Genomic DNA, 19,213 nt, shown 5'->3' on the forward strand with positions numbered 1-19,213 from the left:
GAAGTTCAGTCATCAGGCAACAAACAACTTCTTGGCTGAAGCAGACTTGTACCACATACATTATACAATAAGGCCACACAGGCATGTCCACTTGGGAAGCTGTGAACACTGGAGCCTGTGTTTCACTGAAACTGGGTTTGACTCAAGTGGAAAAGTTAATGGTTAAAAATGTTCACATAGGGGGCACCTGGGTAGCTCAGTCTGTTAAGTGTCCGACTCTTGATCTCGGCTCAGGTCATGATTTCACGGTTTGTGAGATCAGGCCCCACACTGGGCTCTGCACTGACGTGGAAGAAGACCCTGCTTGGGATTCTCTTTCTTCCTCTCTCTCTGCCCCTCCACCGTGCTCATGCTCTTTCTCTCAAAAAAAATAAACATTTAACAACAACACCACAAATGTGCAGATAAAGAATGCAGATAGCCAGAAATTTGTGTCAACCGTTGCAAAAACTGACCTGCTGGCTTCTTACTGGCATTTTATGCTAAATAATTATTGGCTTTTTCTGTGCTCTTTCCATTATTAGGAACCATATTTATCACTTCAAAAGTGAACTGGCTACCAAATCAACAAGTGTAGGGTAGAATATCTCTCTGGTATTGGAGTGCATTTGGAATCCTGTGACTAATTTTCTAAGGAATTTTAAGATGTCTCCAGGAAAGTAAAGGTTATGTGTAATCTTGCAGGTTACGAATGGTTATAGATCAGAAACACTGAAATATTACCTGCTGGATAAGAAGGCTCTTCCTCACCTCTAGTAATCCTCTAGAAACAATCACCACCACCACCAAAAGAGGCTGTATCTAAATTCCGACACCATTTCATAAGGCCCATATATGTACCAACTACAGCTACCCCAGAACCTGTTTCCCCCTACCTGGGAAGGAGGGGAGGTGGAGAAAGAGGTGGTACACACTTCTTGAGAATCTTCCACAGAAGGATATGTTCCTCCAGTGTCCTCACCAGCAGTTCTATGACGGGGGAAATAAATCATGAATTTTATTGTGATGGCAGTTGATTTTGGAAAGGATACAAAGGGAGGTTAGATATGGATGCAACAGTGACAAGAACTGTTTCAGGCGGAGCTCACTCTGGCAAGAGAGACCATAATGTTGAGTCCTTGATAATTTCAAATATTTAGAGGTTGACCAAGCTTTTTATTTTTAACCCAAACACCTTACCTGACATATCATTTGAGAATATTTTCTTAAGCCTGACCAGTGTGGGGCCAAAGAATTGTTAGCAACAGAGATGCAGTGAAACAAAAGTCTAGACTCAAAAGACAAACTTATCCAACTTCAAGAGTCCTTCACATAAAGGCAGTATCCTTCCTGATACACATCTGTTCCAACCTCTATAGAATTCTGTTTTCTGGGATGTAGGCCTGAAGAATTTGATTCTAATGTATAACTGAACTGTGCCAATGATGACCAGAAAACCATTTAATTTGTGAAGGACATTCTGTTAATTACTGCCACTTTTGTAGTCTCTAAGGAAAATCAAATTGAAAGTCAAATCACTGCCATCAAAATCCAAAATGTCCAAGAATTTTTCTGAGATAGTCTGTATATTCCAAGTCTTGATGTGCCTTACAGGTAGCAGCAAGAAGGGAAGCTAACTGCTCCATTTCTCTCCATGTGGGGTTTCCATCACTGCCTCTGCCCACTAATGAATGCTGATGAAGGTGCGCTATGTACCTGCAAGATGAATACTTCTCCCTAGCTGCAGTTTGGGAAAGTACCTTTCACATTCCTCACCTGTAATTGCAGGGGTGCATGGGTGAGGAGCTGGGATACGGACGGTCCACAAAGTGATCAATGATAATCCCCATGATAGGTGGGGTCCTCTCAAATTGCCTGTAATGCAATAAGGAGATCACAATATTTGTTAGAATGCCTTGCCAGCCCCCCTGAAGTTTTCAGAGGACCCCTCACCTTATAGCTATAGGTAGGAACCATCAGAGCCTTACCTATTGTATCCCTAAATATAAACCACAACTCTACATTAGTGGCTCTGACACGCTCAGATTCTCCAATCAGGAACCTGGGCTCTCTCTCGATTTTATTCTTCAGAAGGGGACTGATTTCAGCAATGGCAAAGCTGAACTGTAGGCTTAGCCATGGAGTTTGGGGGAAAAACAAACTTTAATATCTTTAACATCTTTGGAAGACTCCTTTGGGTTCCAAGGCTCTTTCCTCACCTGGTAGACATAAATGCCAAGTTAATTCTGTAAGCACAAGAAAGAGTGATGGTGCCCACAGGGGTGCCTACTGTCCCAACACGCACTGTCTGGAAACCTAGGAGAAGAAAGAAATAATTAGCTTTTCGCCACAGAATACTGACACTGTCCCCAGTCTGTCTTTCCCTGAATCATTCAGCCTATCATACAATCTCTGGCATTATCTACTTAGTATCATGAGTGCAGCTGCCTCAATTTCTCATATATATATTTTTTTCTTTTGATTTATGTTGACCTAATATTGGAAGGGAAAACAGCATTCTATTTACAGATAAACCTACCTTCAAAGAGACAAAACAACTGTTTGTCCTAAAGTTTGAGCAAATCCTAACCAACCTGGCCCAAATATGTCATGTGCCCAGTGAGACAGTAAAGGGCCCTCAGGGTTTGTCACACAAACACCTTAGTTTACGTAGGTGCAGAAGTAACTGCACTTCTATTCATGTTCCTATCCAGAACTAAGTACAGAAAAGAGGTGGGGACTTGCAGGCAATACTTCCAACAAAGCTTTCTGGTTTTCTTGGTTTCATTTCCAGTTTTTCAAAATTGCTTATGCTCATCAGAAACATTTAACATGCTTATAGAAAATTAGGAAAACAGACAATAGTATAAAGAGTAAGAAAGAATACTGAGTTACTAGAACTTGGGGGAAAATCATTCATTCATTCCCTGGCAACTCTTTGGACTACTTACATGTTTTTTCCTTACTCATATCACACATACTAAAATCACAAGCTACGTATTATTACAGGCAGCATCCAAACCCATCTCTGAAGTCAGAAGGGCTCTGAACACTACAAGTGTTTTTCACCCTTGATACATACCTTCTCCTAAACCATTCAGCTGAACTTCCCCAAAATATATCCTTAGGAAAGAAAGAAAAGGAAATGATTCTTTATTCTAAGGGCCTCTATAGCCCGAACACCTAGAAACAAAACAAACAGAACAAACCCTCCCTTTCTTATTTTCACGAACACCTCTCTTAATGGAGCAATAATATTACTGTTTCAATAAAGCTGCAGGCATAGGAATGTAAACGGACAGAACTGGTTAAGAAATGAGAAAAATAGGGGTGCCTGGGTGTCTCAGTCAGTTAAGCATTTGACTTCAGCTCAGGTCATGATCTCACAGCTCCGCTTGTGGGTTCAAGCCCCGTGTTGGGCTCTGTGCTGACAGCTCAGAGCTTGGATCCTTCTTCAGATTCTCTGTCTCCATCTCTCTCTGCCCCCTCTCCTGCTTGTGCTCTGTCTCTCTCTCAAAAATAAATAAATATTAAAAAAAAAAAAGAAATGAGGAAAATAATAAATTGAGTCTGCAATTTCAGTTTCTTCTTCCTGTTCCTGTAATGTACTTTTTAAAAAATTTTAAAGTGTTGGGGCACCTGGGTGGCTCAGTTGGTTGAGTGTCCGACTTCCACTAGGGTCATGATCTCACCGTTCATGAGTTCGAGCTCCGCATCAGGCTCTGAGCTAAGAGCTCAGAGCCTGGAGCCTGCTTCGTATTCTGTGTCTCCCTCTCTCTCTGCTCCTCCCCTGCTCACACGCTGTCTCTCTCTCAAAAATAAATAAAGATTAAAAAAAATTTTTTTTTAAATTTTGAAGTGTTTATTTTATTTTTGAGAGTGACAGAGCATGAGCAGAGATCTCACTCACAGATGTGAGATCATGACCTGAGCTGAAGTCGGATGCTTAACCAACTGAGCCACCCAGGCTCCCTTCCTGCCATGTATTTTTAAAGTGTAACTACTGGGGAATAAATACTATAGAAATAAGGTTGGCAAATAGATCTGGAACTACTACTAGAAAGTACTAGACTTTTTTTTTTTTTTTTTTAGGTATGTTCAGCATACAAAATTATATTAGTATCAGATGTAAATATAATGATTAAATATTTAGTTACATTACAAATTATCACAGTAAGTCTAGTTAATATCCATCACCATACAGACAGAAGCTTTTTTCCTTGTGATGAGAACACTGAAGATCTCCTTTCTTAGCAACTTTCAAATATGCAATAGAAGGTACCAGATTTTGAAGAGTGGTCTTCAATTAATGGGAGTTCTCCATGCTTGTCACAAGTCATTCCAAAGTGAACACACTAGAACACCATGGGGTGCCTGGGTGGCTCAGTCAGTTAAGTGTCCGACCCTTGATTTCAGCTCAGGCCGTGATCTCATGGTTGGTAGTCCAGGCCTCGCACTGGGCTCTGTATTGTCAGTGCTTCAGATCTTCTGTCTTCCTTTCACTCTGCCCTTCCCCAGCTCACACAATCTCTCTCTCTCTCAAAAATAAATAAACTTAAAAAAATTAGGAAATCTTTTCCACTGTAGAATAATTACATAAGACTATTCTGAAAATATAAAGATAGAAGCACAGCAGAACCTTTCTTTGAATTGCCCTGGGAAGGCCTATCTATATTAGCTAAAAGTGTGAGCTATAAAACATTACAAACTATACTACATAACATTATATTTTTCAAGTAATGTTAAAAATTAAACACAGACATGGCAGTTTGTTCAATTAAACGCTAAGCTCTAACAATGTATAAAGCCCTATGGTTAGGTGTTAGGCATGAGATAAGGAGAATGTAGGGATGAGATTCAGGATAAATCTGAAGCCTAGGACTCACAAATTATAATCTGTAATGGGAGAAAAGAAATGTATATAAATATCTGAAATACATGCACCAAAGTGACAGATACCATAAAACAGGGGTCAGCAAACTTTCATTAAAAGGATCATATATTTTAGGCTTGTGGGCCATATAGTCTGAAGCAGACTACTCAGCTTTGCTGTTGTCCTGCAAAAGTAGCCACTGATAATACACAAATGAAAGGGGTGGCTGGGTTCTAAAATAACTTTTATTTTGCAGTACCTGGCTGGCTCAGGTGAATCTTGGGGTCATGAGTTCGAGCCCCATGTTGAGTCTTTTGTAGAGATTAAAAAAAAAAAAAAAAAAAACTTAAAAAAATAATAAAATAACTTTATAAAAACAAACAGATGGTCTGCTGCCCACAGTTTGCTGATTCCTGCCATAAAGTAATACAGGAATGATGTCAATGAAATGCTGCAAACATATTTTGCTAGTAACCTTCTAATAAAAAAATATTCAGTACCCATTTGGGGGCACCTGGGTGGTTCAGTCAGTTAAGCATCTGATTCTTGATTTTGGCTCAGGTCATGAGCTCACTGTTGTGGGGTCACGCCCTATGTTAGCTCCCCCGCTGGGCATGGAGGCTGCTTGGAATTCTTTCTCTCCCTCTCCCTTAGCCCCTCCCTGCCTGTGTTCTGGCTCTCTCAAAAACAAAACAAAACAAAACAAAACAAACCCTAAAAAAACCACACACACACACACACACACACACACACACACACACACACACACACCAAAAAAACCTCAATACCCATCTGAATATTGGGTACAGTGTTCTAAGTAACCTAATTATCTAACCTTTTTCTTGACTATATATTTTTTAATGTTTATTTATTTGGGGGGGGGGGGGAGCAGAGAGGCACCAACTGAGCCACCCAGATGCCCCTATTATTTTTTTTTTTTCTTTTTATTTTTTTATTACGTTTCTTTATTTTTGAGAGGCAGAGAGAGACAGAGCATGAATAGGGGAGGAGCAGAGAGAGAGAGAGACACAGAATCTGAAGCAGGCTCCAGGCTCTGAGCTGTCAGCCCAGAGCCCGACACGGGGCTCAAACCCACAAACTGTGAGATTGTGACCTGAGCTGAAGTCGGACATTCAACCGACTGAGCCACCCAGGCGCCCCCCCTATTATTTTTTTTAATGTTTATTTATTTTTGAGAGAGAGAGAGCACGCATGTACACACACGTGTGTACACACACACACACATACACACACGCACAGGGAAGAGAGAATCACAAGCAGGTTCCACTCCACACTCAGCACAGCACAGAGCCTGACGTGGGGCAGGGCTCCATCTCACAACCTCAACAAGATCACAACCTGAGCTGATATCCCCAGTCAGATGCTTAACTGACTGAGCCACCCACATGCCCCCTGGCTATATTCTTTATACCATTCAGATGCTGAGTAAACATTTTTTTCACAGATAGTAGACAATAATTTACTTTAATTCAGTCTTGATGAACAACAAATTCAGAATGAATTCTTATAATGATGTAATTCTAAACTGACATGATCAAATCTGTAGGGCCAGGGAAAAAATGATAATATAGCTTAAAATAAAGAAAAGGCTATTATTCTTTAATGATATAAGACTATACTGTCACCCTGGGTTTTTTAATTCTTTTTATGTTTATTTATTTTTGAGAGAGAGACAGAGCACGAGCAGAGGAGGGGCAGAGAGAGAGGGAGACACAGAATCTGAAGCAACTCCAGGCTCTGAGCTGTCAGCACAGAGCCTGACGCGGAGCTCAAACTCATGGACAGTGAGATCATGACCTGAGCTGAAATTGGACACTTAACTGACTGAGCCACCCAGGTGCCCCTACCCTGTTAAAAACAGTATAAAAAGGGAGAAAAAAATAGACAATTCTACATCTGAGACCACCGATTTCTCTATGGTTTATAGTTATCGGTATCCAAACGCACTCATAAATGATAAACTGTAAGCAATAAATACTGTATTACTGCAGAGACACAGACTAAAGGAAGACTTTAAACACTGGTAATGAAAAGGACTAGGAGTCCTAGTTAACTAAGCTGATAACTAGTAGTGTAGTATGGCTACTTACAAAAGAACCAAAGTGAAGAGGGCTTAGCATAAGAGTTAGAAAGTGATCTGTTATATTTGACTAAAAGTCCAGTAATTTTCAAATGGAATACTCAACCTGAAACTTGGGAAGACTACAGAGAAGACAACAAAAATATTTTAAAGATGTTAAAAATAAACACAAGTATGATTGCTAGATTACTGCTAAGAAAATTACAGAATGACTTGATAACTATTCTCAGGTAGTAAATTGTTTCAACGTAACTAGTTAAGTCTCTAATCCTTAGTCCTTCCATCCTGCTATACTAATTTCTCCTCACAATCAGCTCTATACATATAAGCCAAAGGCTTACAAATGGCTCATTACTAATATGCCAAAAGAGTCTTGGGTGATTTGGGAACTCCTGGCTTTCCATGCTCTGCTCTCACACTTTCCTACTTACCCGTTTTACCACCACTCAGGTCCATCTGACAACCTGAGTACAGCTCAGATCCCATCCCCCACTTCTATGCCTTGCTATCTTTTGCCCTCCTTACCTGGAATGATCATTCTCTCTCAGTTCTACCAGCTGAAATTCTCTCTGCTTCAAGGTCTAGCTTGAATGCCACTTTCTCCAGGAAGCCTGTCTGGTTTCTCCCACCTGGAACAAACTTTCCCTCCTTGTGTTCACCTAGTACTTTTTTCCTGATACTGCTACGTAGTTTTCCAATCCTGCTTTTTATTAAAAAGCTGTTTCCCCATTAGATTAGAAACACCTATAGGGCAGGGTATCTGTATAATTCTTCCTTGGGCCTAGCACAATGCTTGCATTAAAAAGGCACTCAATAGGGGAGCCTGGGTGGCTCGGTCGGTTAAGCGTCCGACTTCGGCTCAGGTCATGATCTCACGGTCCGTGAGTTCGAGCCCCGTGTCGGGCTCTGTGCTAACAGCTCAGAGCCTGGAGCCTGTTTCAGATTCTGTGTCTCTCTCTCTGCCCCTCCCCTGTTCATGCTCTGTCTCTCTCTGTCTCAAAAATAAAATAAAAACGTTAAAAAAAAAATTTTTTTTAAAGGCACTCAATAAATATGTGTTGAGGTGAACTACCAAGGGAAATACTCTCAGAACTATTGATGAGTTTTTTATATCCACAGACAACTAATTAAAAACAAATTGAAAAAAACCAAATTGAATTGGCAGGCTGTTAGACAAAATTTAATTCCGAAATGTAGAAGGCTGTGGAATCTTCCCAGGATAGCCTGTTTTAAAGTCTTAAGCTACTTTTTCAGCTTTGAGATGTGCATCAGTAGAACCGCAAAATCTACTCCACAGGACTCATGACTGTGCACAGACAAAAGGACCAAGAACCTGGTAGCTTCAGAAAACGGAGCTTCACAAAAGAGGAGGGATAGATAATCATAGTAAAGCTATAGCATCAACTATCCAAGAAACCATCTATTCAAAATTAATCACAGAATACCCATATGCTGGTCAGACAATGTGCAAAGTGACAAAGCTAATGAGGGAATCGAGAAGGTGAGCAGCTACGTTGTTTACCTGTACAATATGACATATTCATGCCCCTGTTTTCTGGAGAGTCTGTAAGCCGGTGTGACCCTAGTTATGGCAAGGAGGGACTTCAGCAGCAGTGACAGTCTGTTGTACACCGTGTAGGAAACTTTAATCTCTTTATCACACCTGAGAAACACACAGACACTATCAGCATTCACCTATTCAACTAACATAAAACCAAGAAATGCACAGACACAGAGGTGTTAGTTATGTTCTATCTAGTGACTGAGATTAACCTGCTAGTATTATTCATAAATTCTGACAGAATATAACCTGCTTTGCAGTCCAAATATACCTTTCACAGAAGATTGCAGTCAACAAAGACAATTGCAAATTAAGCATGGGAACTGTGTAAGATGAAATTTATCATTAAAATATGTTCTGAACTAAAAGTGCAATTAGAGTTCTATCAGTTTATCAACAGATTATTGATGTAAGCAAAAGTTTTTACTTTCTCATACTCTAGAACTAGGCAGATAGACCTCAAAAGGCACCTACTGTATTTCTTTCCTGATTTGAAGCAGTTATCTAAGAAATAAAGCTACAGACTTAAAAAAAGTAATTCAACACTGCAATTATACTATTGAAGGTGCAAACAATTTCAATATGCTATCTTATAAGCTATCTACCTCTATACATCTAATAGGAATCTGGAGAAAGTGTGTTTGGTATTAAAACTTTGGACTATAACCTGTCAACTGCTTTCTATTTAAGAAAGAAAAATAATGCCCACACCCCACATACTTATTAAGATTTTTCTTTTGATGTGTTGCTATTTCCTCAATTTTCCTATATACTGTTCTAGAAAACTAAAGCTTCAGGCAGGAAGCAAGCTAATCTTCCTTGAAAGAAGAAAATGGAAAAGGAAAATAACAGGCATTTCCAATCCATGACCAACACAGGGTGTAAAAAAAGGAGTAGGGAAGGGAAATCTGCCACACAGAAAAAAAGACAAAACAGAGCAGTTATGTTACAAGAGTTCGCAAGGGATTTAATCAGAGAACTAGCTGTACTCTGGGAAAACAACAAATCTTTTTGAGCCTTTGCTCTGCTCCTTTCCCTGTGGTGTCTGAGTCTGGCCGGACTGACCTCCCTCTGAAGGTCATCTCTGTGCCTGGGCTGGAAGCCAAGCATGAGGCAAACTGTAGCAAAGAGCTATTGGCTTTGTTAAGTGGGAAGAACACCCTCCACAACTGATAACAAAGCCCTGCTTTTCACATGATGTCATCTGTTTTATTCTCAGCTACCGCAACCACGGACCCTAAAACAGAGTACTTACTTTTCATTCATTTCAAGACACCAAATTTCTAGCTCCATGGAATCGCCCTGTGGATGGGACATTGAAAGATATTTCAGTTTTATTTGGTTTTTTAAAATTATTTACTCTTATTACAAAGCACTATACAGTCACTATAAAAATGTGGAAAATATAAATAAAGCAAAAAAAAAAAAATCAATTTATAATCTAATCAGCTACTTTAATAAATGATGTAAGGGGCTCCTGGCTGGCTCAGTTGGAAGAGCATGTAGCTCTTGATCTTGGGTGTAGAAATTACTTAAACAAATAAACTTAAAAAATAACGTGAGATTATACTATATATGCTATTTTTATCATTTTTATTAATAAATGTAACATGAAATTTCCCTATAATTAAAAATTCCATACCATTTTTAATGGCTGCATAGTATTCCACCATATGAGCATCATTTCATCAAATCAGTCCCCCTGTACGTGGACATATAAGTTATTTCTAATCTTTCGCTATTACAGACAAAACTGTGATAAATATCCTTGAGACTAAAGCTTTGTCCTCACCCTGAATTAGTTTCTTAAGGCAAATTTTCAGAATTAGCGCTGTTAAAGAGTATTCTTTTTTTTTTTTAATGTTTATTTATTTTGAGAGAGGGAGGGTGAGCAGGGGAGGAGCAGAGAGAAAGAGAGAATCCCAAGTAGGCTTCTTGTTACCAGTGTACAGCCTGATGCAGGGTTTGATCCCTGAACTGTGAGATCATGATACGAGCCAAAATCAAGAGTTGGACACTCAACCAACTAACCCACCCAGGTGCCCCAAGAGTATTTATGCTTCTAAGACTTTTGTTATGTATATCCAAATTGCTCTTCAGAAAGGCCAATACTTCAAATGATGGAGACAGCCTTTCCCTCCAATTCTACAGGGGATATTTTTAGGTGACGCCCACAGTTAAGGAATACCTTAACAAGCTGCTTGCTTAAAAATCTTTTTAGCTGTGTAATGTCTTCAGCCAAACTGTTCAGTCTTTCTCTGGTACTCTGAACAGACTTAGCCTAGTGGGTGGGAAAGAAAAACAGACTAAAGCCAGAATCCCTCAACCCTGTAACACTCTTGTGTGCCACTCAGTGAGAAGAATAGTCACACACTTTTGAAGACAAGTAACCTTATTACCAATCAACTGGAAGAGAGCTATTCTTTTAGGTTTGGGAGTAAGCTTAGGTTAGTTTGTGGAATAGCGAACTTGTTCTAGATCAAACTGAAATATGTACCCTTAATATATCCTTTTCATCATACTGTCATTTTTAATGTTTTTTTTTTTTTTTTTTTCAACGTTTTTTTATTTATTTTTGGGACAGAGAGAGACAGAGCATGAACGGGGAGGGGCAGAGAGAGAGGGAGACACAGAATCGGAAACAGGCTCCAGGCTCCGAGCCATCAGCCCAGAGCCCGACGCGGGGCTCGAACTCACGGACCGCGAGATCGTGACCTGGCTGAAGTCGGACGCTTAACCGACTGCGCCACCCAGGCGCCCCCTGTCATTTTTAAATGGCATGATAAATTTTGAATTCCCCTGCTCCCCAAAACCAAGGGATGGCTAACTAGTCGGAAGTATCCAAAACAAGTTGATGCAGTTTGTCTAGGATGATCAGAACATTTTATACTCAGATTGTACCTGGAAAAGGAAAATAATTCTTCTAGAGATTCCTTTAGGACTCGCTATGGATCACTAAGGAAAATAATTCATAGTACAAACTGGCAATTCAACGAAGAATAGGAAGTTTTGTTTTTGTGGGGTGCTAAAGTTTCCATGGAATAAGTACTAACATCATTCATTCAACAAAATTCATGGAGAGGCTACTATGGGCCATCCCAGGCACTGTGCTAGGCATACATAAGAGATGATTTAGTTACATCCTGCTTCATTTCAAAAAGAATTTAAGGGGTACCTGGGTGGCTCAGTCAGTTAAGTGTCCGACTTCAGCTCAGATCATGATCTCATGGTTCATGGGTTCAGGCCCCACATCAGGCTCTGTGCTGACAGCTTGGAGCCTAGAGCCTGCTTCAGGTTCTGTGTCTCCCTCGCTCTCTGCCCCTCCCCCACTCACATTCTGTCTGTCTCTCTTAAAAATAAATAAACATTAAAAAAAAAAAGAATTTGAAGAACTACAAAGATAAATAAGATGTGGTATAACCACTGACCTCAAGAATAAAAGTGTTTGTAAAGTATGAACAGGAACATGTAATGATCACCTACTTTATGTTAGTTAGGCACTTTATAAATAAGTATTAAGTGAGAAAATAGGGGCACCTGGGTAGCTCAGTCGGTTAGGCATCTGCTCTTGATTTCGCCTCAAGTCATGATCTAACAGTTAGTGGGGTCGAGCCCTCATTGGACTCTGCACTGATAGCATGGAGCCTGCTTGGGATCCTCTCTCTCCCTTTCTCTCTGCCCCTACCTCATGCACATGCACATATGCTCTCTCTCTCAAAATATAAATCAATCAATCAATCAATCAATCAATCAAATAACATAGCCTTGTAAGACTATGAAGTGTCATGTTAGTTTGGTGGTGTTGGTGGGGATGGAGTTAAGTAATTTGGCCAAAGTCACTCAGCTAGGATCTGAACTTGTGTCTGTGTAGCTCTAAACTCCAATTGCCTTTTATTATACCATGCAGCTTCACAATCTTATAGTGGAAATAGATGAATAAACATACTAGTAACAATATCTGCCTCGATCCTGGTGTGAAATAAGGTAAAATCACAACACACCAGGAAAAAAAACCTAGAAAAATCACAATACATCAAGTTATACTTTAGGATCAATGTAAATAAAACACATAGGAAGTCTAAAAAAAGTAGTTACCTCTCCCCCAAGAATCGGGGGGATTTTCAAGAGCATGTGAGTCTTAAAAGATAAGTAAAAACATTTCATCTATAGAGGATATATATGAAGGACAAAGAGCCTACTCCAAGTGTTTGGGAGAATAAGTAAAAAAAGCATGACCTCCTCAGAGAATGCTAAGTTCAGAGAGAGAAGGGGCAGGAATGAGGCTGAGTTGAAACTGGAATGTGAAGACCTCTGGTGCCAAGTGAAAACACCACCCTGGTCATAACCTTACCTCAGAAGTCTTGAGTGAGATCTCCACACACATCGATCTCCCAACGGCAGGCAGCTGTCCTGCCAGGGCCTTTTTTGCTTCATGTGTAACCTCTGGGATATCTTTGATTGCTAAATTGAACTAGAAAACAAAAGAGACTGTGTGAAACACTCACAAAAAACATTATGGAACCATAAAGCAGTAAGATGGTTATGTTGGGTAATGCATGCATTGCTTTGAGTGATTGAAGCCATTCATTCATTTCTCTCTTGCCCAGAAGAGACATCCTACATCAAAGCCCTAAAACTCAGGTTGAGAGGGCTAATGACTTATTACAAAGATTAGTTAACAAGATATTTTTGTTCTCTAAAGTCTAAGCTTTTCACCTACTGCAGCAGAAAGCCGAGAACCAAACAAACCTAGGACTAACATTTGACCTAGTGAATGGATCAAATGGAATTACTGTTTTAATGTTATGATTTAGTAATACTATAGATAGTATTCATTCCTACTGCATTAGGATTCCTTGTAACAGACACCATAGTATATCCCTTAACAAAAAACGGGAATTTTACCCAGTCTGAACCCGTCGGGGATGAAGATGAACGAGTACAAATCTTCTCACCAAGTCGAGCCTGGACAATCACTTGGACAGTCTGAAAAAAAGCAAACAAACAACCAAATCAAAGATGAAGAGTCTTAAATTGATTTGGTTCACAATCAGGGTTCACATCCTCTGAATGCAGGGTTAAAAAGATGCCAATGATCATAACTATACTGTAGGAAAGGGTAGGATTTTAAAATTGAAGGACAGATAGAAAAAACACTATACAAAACTAATACTGCAAATATTCTTGAGGGCATAATGTCACCAACTAGAGGAATTTTAGTTCAAGGCTTGGGATCTATAATATTCTCACATGGCAGAAGGAAATTTGCACATGGTGTCTCTGACTTTCATAAAGAAACAAGTCCAACCATAGGTTTAAATATTCACTGCCGTACACTTATGTAATCATAGTAGATTTAAACCAAGGATTCCACAATTATTCATATCATTTGGCCCATATGGCAAAAGTCTCCCAACTAATTTTACAACCAGAATCTACAGCATGGATTGTTTTTTTACATGGTAATCGTGAGAAAAAGCGATAAAGGTGGAAATGATTTTTAGATTTAGGAAAATATAACTTCTAAAGCATTCAAAATTCAGTTTTAATTCCTCATTTATCCAGAAGGAAATAATAAATGGAAGTTGGACATTTCAGAGTTAGTTGACAGTTTGGGAAAGATGCCCAAAATGATGTCCATTCCAGTCCACAGTCTTTGTTCCCAACCCAAGGGAACATACTGTGCCAATAACCTGGCATAATAGTTTGACATTTCTGCAAACAGCCTTACAAAAAAAAATTTTTTTTTGAACAAGTAGCTGTGGAAAATTGGAAGTTACTTTTTAGTTACACCCCCAGTACCGCCCCCAAACTTCACAGTTTGGTTTACAACAGACAGAAGTATCCCTTAAAATGGGCAAGCTGCAAGCTGTTATTCTATATTTCCAAAAAGGGAGAAGCACGGAAGTTATTTCTAACAGTTCTGAGTTCAAGAGAATAGACATATTACCTTGAGGGCAAAAAATTTAATAAACTTGTCCAGGTCCTTTCTGTCCTGGGAATTGAGATCAGTTTCCATTGCCTATAGGAATCTAAAACAGAAAAAAAAAGTGTTGAAAAATGTGACTAATATCTTTTAAATTCAAAGCATACAGAGATGGTATTGTCTAGCTGTGCAAACAATCATGTGGGAGGGGAAAAAAAAATCTCCCCCTAAGATACCAAAGTAAAAAGTATTAAGATACTATCTTGTGAGGAAAATAAATTCCACACAAAGAAATAAATCTAGAGACCTAAACAATGAACAAGACAAGCCATTTTACCTGCATCTGAAACTTTAAGCTTGAAATATAACTTATTGATTAAAAAAAGTTCTACTACCTAGCATACTGAAGATGTTTATTTAATTTATTAAATATATTTTTAATTTTAGAGAGAGAGAGGAGGGGAGAGGGGTGGGGAGAGGAAGAGAGAAAAAGAGAGAGAAGGAGGGAGGGAAAAAGGAAGGGAGAGAGAGAATTTTAAGCAGGTTCCATGCTCAGTGTGGAATCCAACACGGAGCTCAATCCCATGACCCTGGGATCATGAGCTGGGCTGAAATCAAGAGTCAGATGTTCAACTGACTGAGCCACCCAGATGCCCCATGAAGACTGTTTTTTTGCATTTTTTTTTTTTAATATTAAAAAATGTTTGGGGCTCCTGGGTGGCTCAGTCAGTTGGCGTCTGACTTCAGCTCAGGTCATGCGCTGTGGCTTGTCAGTTCGAGCCCCACGTCAGGCTCTGTGCTGACAGCTCAGAGCCTGGAGCTGCTTCAGATTCTATGTCTCCTCATCTCTCTGCCCCTCCCATGCGTGTGCTCTGTCTCTCTTGGTCTCTCAATAATAAATAAACATTAAAAAAAAATTTTTTTTTTAATGTTTATTTTTGGGGGGGTGCTGAGAGAGAGAGAGAGAGAGGGATAGGGAGAGAGAGAACTCCAAGCAGGCTCCATACTGTCAGCACAGAGCCTGACGAGGGGCTTGATCTTATGAACTGAGAGATCATGACCTGAGCTGAAATCAAGAGTTGTACACTTAACCCACTGAGTCACCCAGAAGCCCAGAGGACTAAATTTTAACAAGATAAAAACTTTGTTAAAACAAAATGAGATCATTTATATTCCTTCAAAGGGCCACTAAATCAGTTGAACTTTTGGGGGTTTATGGACCCCTTTTGATAATCTGAAAACAAGCCTTTCTCCATAAAAATGCACATATATAGAAATGTTTGGATATAATTTCATGGGGTTCTTGGATTTCATGGGGCACACCATAGCCCCCTCAGGCTGAAATTGTTTGATATGGGGCTGGCATGAGGAAAAAAGCATTTAGGGAGAGAAGAACTTGAACGAAGAATATCAGCGACAGAGAACAAAATGGATTTGGGACGATTAAGTATTCCAGTTTTCCAAAGAATTGTGTATGGATAGGGAAGCAGTGTGGCTGGCTGGGGCCAGATCATGAGAATCCTGAATGCAATGCTAGAGCCTGATGTGCACCTAGTACACCAGAAATGGTAGCCTCCTCAAGACTTAGGAGGGAAGGAATTAACATAGTGAGGGTGCTAGCATCCTCTGAATGGTGCTTTAGAAAGATAGCTTTGCTGCCATGTTGCAGAAAAGGTTTGAGTATGAAAAGCAGAGAAACCGTTAATTCCCTGGTAATAATGAAGGCTTGTGGTCATGGCTAAAACTCTACTACAGACATGGTTTCAAATAGTATGGATGGAGATACTTTAAAGGAAGAGCCGGCAGGATTTAAGGACTGACTACAAAAAATTTAACTGGTTTCAGTTAACAATAAGCAAGGAAGCCAGAAGGAGAGCTAGTTTCAAGGAAAAATATAAACAAAAGAAGAGAGGTGAAACAGGAAAAATTTTAAATTGAGGTATAATACCGTACACAAAATTAAATTCAAAATGGATGAAAGACCTACATGTGAGACAGGAAACTATCAAAATCCTAGAAGAGAATACAGGAAGTAACCTCTTGGACTCTGGCCAGAGCAATTTCTCACTAGACACATCAGTAAAGGCAAGGGAAACAAAAGCAAACATGAACTACTGGGACTTCATCAAGATAAAAAGCTTCTACACAGCAAAGGAAACACTCAACAAAACTAAAAGGGAACCTTCGGAATGGGAGAAGATATTTGCAAATGATATATCTGACAAAGGGTTAGTATTCAAAATCTATAAACAACTTATCAAATTCAACACCCCAAAAACAAATAATCCAGTGAAGAAATGGGCAGAAGACATGAATAGACATTTTTCCAAAGAAGACATGCAGATGGTTAACAGACACATGAGAAAATGCCCAACCTTGGGGCGCCTGGGTAGCTCAGTCGGTTAAGTGGCCGACTTTGGCTCAGGTCATGATCTCTCGGGCCGTGAGTTCAAGCCCCGCGTCGGGCTCTGTGCTGACCCTCAGAGCCTGGAGCCTGTTTCGGATTCTGTGTCTCCCTCTCTCTGACCCTCCCCCATTCATTCTCTGTCTCTCCCTGTCTCAAAGATAAATAAACGTTAAAAAAAAATTAAAAAAAAAAAAAAAAAAAAAAAAAAAGAAAATGCCCAACCTCACTTATCAGGGAAATACAAATCAAAACAATGACAAGATACCACCTCACACCTGTCAGACTGACTAAAATTAACAACAGGAAATAAGAGATGTTGGTGAGAATGCAGAGAAGGGGAAAACCTCTTACGCTGTTGGTGGGAATGCAAACTGGTGTAGACACTCTGGAAAACAGTATGGAGGTTCCTCAAAAGTTAAAAATAGAACTACCCTATGATCCAGCAATTGCACTACTGGGTATTTACCCAAAGGACACAAAAATACTGATTCAAAGGGATACATGAATCCCCATATTTATAGTTGTATTATCAACAATAGCCAAACTATGGATGTCCATCGACTGATGAATGGATAAAGAAGATGTGGTATATACATGCAGTGGAATATTACTCAGACATAAAAAAGGCTGAATCTTGACATTTGCAACGACATGGATGGAGCTACAGTGTTTTATGTTAAGTGAAATAAATCAGAGAAAGACAAACATCATATGATTTCACTAATATGTGGAATTTAAGAAATGAAACAGATGAACATAGGGGAGAAAAAAGAAAGAGGCAAGCCATAAAACAGACTCTTAACTATGGAGAACAAACTTAGGGTTGATGGTGGGAGCTGGGTGGGGAGATGGGTTAAATGGGTGACGGGGATTAAGGAGGGCGTTTGTAGTGATGAGCACTGGAAGTTACTCCTGAAGCTATATTACATTCTATGTTAACTAACTGGAATTTAAATAAAAACTTGAAATTACAAAAAAATATAAAAATAAAGATGAGGTATAACTTACATGTAGTGAAATGTGCAAATCTTGGGTATACAGCTCAAAAAATATTTTGTTTTCATTTCTATTTCAACACATAATACATAATTTTGTATATATACATGCATATAACCACAAGTCAGATCAAGTTATAGAACATTTCCAATACTCCAGAGGGCTCCTTTGTGTCCTCTCAGTCAATAAACTCACCAAAAAGGAACCATTATGCTTACCTCTATCATCATAGATCAGTCTTATCTATTTTGACAAATTGTTCCATTTATATAAATGGAATCAAACAATATTAACTCTTTTGTGGGTAGCTTCCTTTATTCAAATCATGCCTGTGAGATTCGTTTATAATGTTGTATGTAGCACTTTATTCTTTTTTCACTGCTATGTTGCACTCCGCTTCATGAATATACCATCAACTATAAATTCCAGGCTGATAAACATTTGGGTTGTTTCCTGTTTTTAGCAAGATTTTTACACAAGTCTTTTGGTGGATGTAAACACTCACTGCCATCAGATAGAAACCCAGGAGTGTTAATGTTGGGTCACAGAGTATACATATTTAGTGTTTTTTTAAATGTTTACCTTTGAGAGAGAGAGAGAGAGAGAGAGAGAGAGAGAGAGAGAGAGAGAGAGAGAAAGAGAACGCAAGCGGGGAGGGGCAGAGAGAGTGGGGGACAGAGGCCTACATAAAGCAGGCCCTGCATCCAACAGGCCTGAGGCGGGGCTCAAACCCATGAACTGGAGATGATTACCTGAGTTGAAGTCATTCAACCGACTGAGCCATCCAGGCACCCCCATAAATTTAAACAGACACCGACAGTTTTCTAGAATCTGTACCAAGGTACACTCTCACCAGCAGTGTATGAGAGTTCCAGCTGCTCCACATCTATACTACGCTAATACTTGGTATTACTAATTCTTTAATTTTAGCCATCCTGGTAAGGGTGTGGTAGTATCTCATTTAATCTGTATTAAATGATTAGTGATTAAATGACCACTGAATTTTCCCTACTAGCACCTTTTCATGTTTACTAGCCATTTGGAAATCCTCTTTAATGAAGTACTAGTTCAAGCCTTTTGCCTATTTAAAAAATTAGGTTATCTTTTTCTTACTGAATTGTAGAAGTTTCTAAAATATATATAGTAGATATAAATACTTTGTTGAATATATACTGTAAATATCTTCTCCCAGTTTGTGGTTTGCCTTTCTTACGACATCTTTTTCATGAGAATCTGAATATACTAACAAAGGCCAGACTACATATATAAAAATAGAGCTCTGACTGACAACCTGCAGAAACCAGCCCAGGAAGGAAGCCAAACTAATATCTCCGCCACCTAGTGCAAGAAGCCAACCTACTACCTACAGT

The 19,213-nt window shown here is 39.4% G+C and overlaps 1 protein-coding gene across 9 annotated transcripts in view; it reads right to left on the minus strand.

The window, feature by feature from the left end:
* Window positions 1-19,213, minus strand: part of ATG13 (autophagy related 13) — a 53,199-nt gene that overhangs the window by 11,936 nt on the left and 22,050 nt on the right. For all 9 annotated transcript variants that reach the window (XM_019412326.2, XM_019412328.2, XM_019412323.2 and 6 more), the window contains 9 exons: window positions 14,465-14,546; window positions 13,420-13,500; window positions 12,866-12,985; window positions 9,770-9,816; window positions 8,476-8,616; window positions 3,062-3,102; window positions 2,199-2,295; window positions 1,756-1,854; window positions 876-969 (listed from right to left, as the gene is read on the minus strand). In XM_019412326.2, coding sequence (XP_019267871.1) covers window positions 876-969; window positions 1,756-1,854; window positions 2,199-2,295; window positions 3,062-3,102; window positions 8,476-8,616; window positions 9,770-9,816; window positions 12,866-12,985; window positions 13,420-13,500; window positions 14,465-14,533 — 789 coding nt within the window. In that variant the 5' untranslated portion in view covers window positions 14,534-14,546. The remainder of the gene's footprint in view (window positions 1-875; window positions 970-1,755; window positions 1,855-2,198; window positions 2,296-3,061; window positions 3,103-8,475; window positions 8,617-9,769; window positions 9,817-12,865; window positions 12,986-13,419; window positions 13,501-14,464; window positions 14,547-19,213) is intronic.

The sequence above is a fragment of the Panthera pardus genome, unplaced genomic scaffold, assembly GCF_024362965.1.
Source record: "Panthera pardus isolate Hobbes unplaced genomic scaffold, ASM2436296v1 HiC_scaffold_12, whole genome shotgun sequence".
Classification (NCBI taxonomy): Eukaryota; Metazoa; Chordata; class Mammalia; order Carnivora; family Felidae; genus Panthera; species Panthera pardus.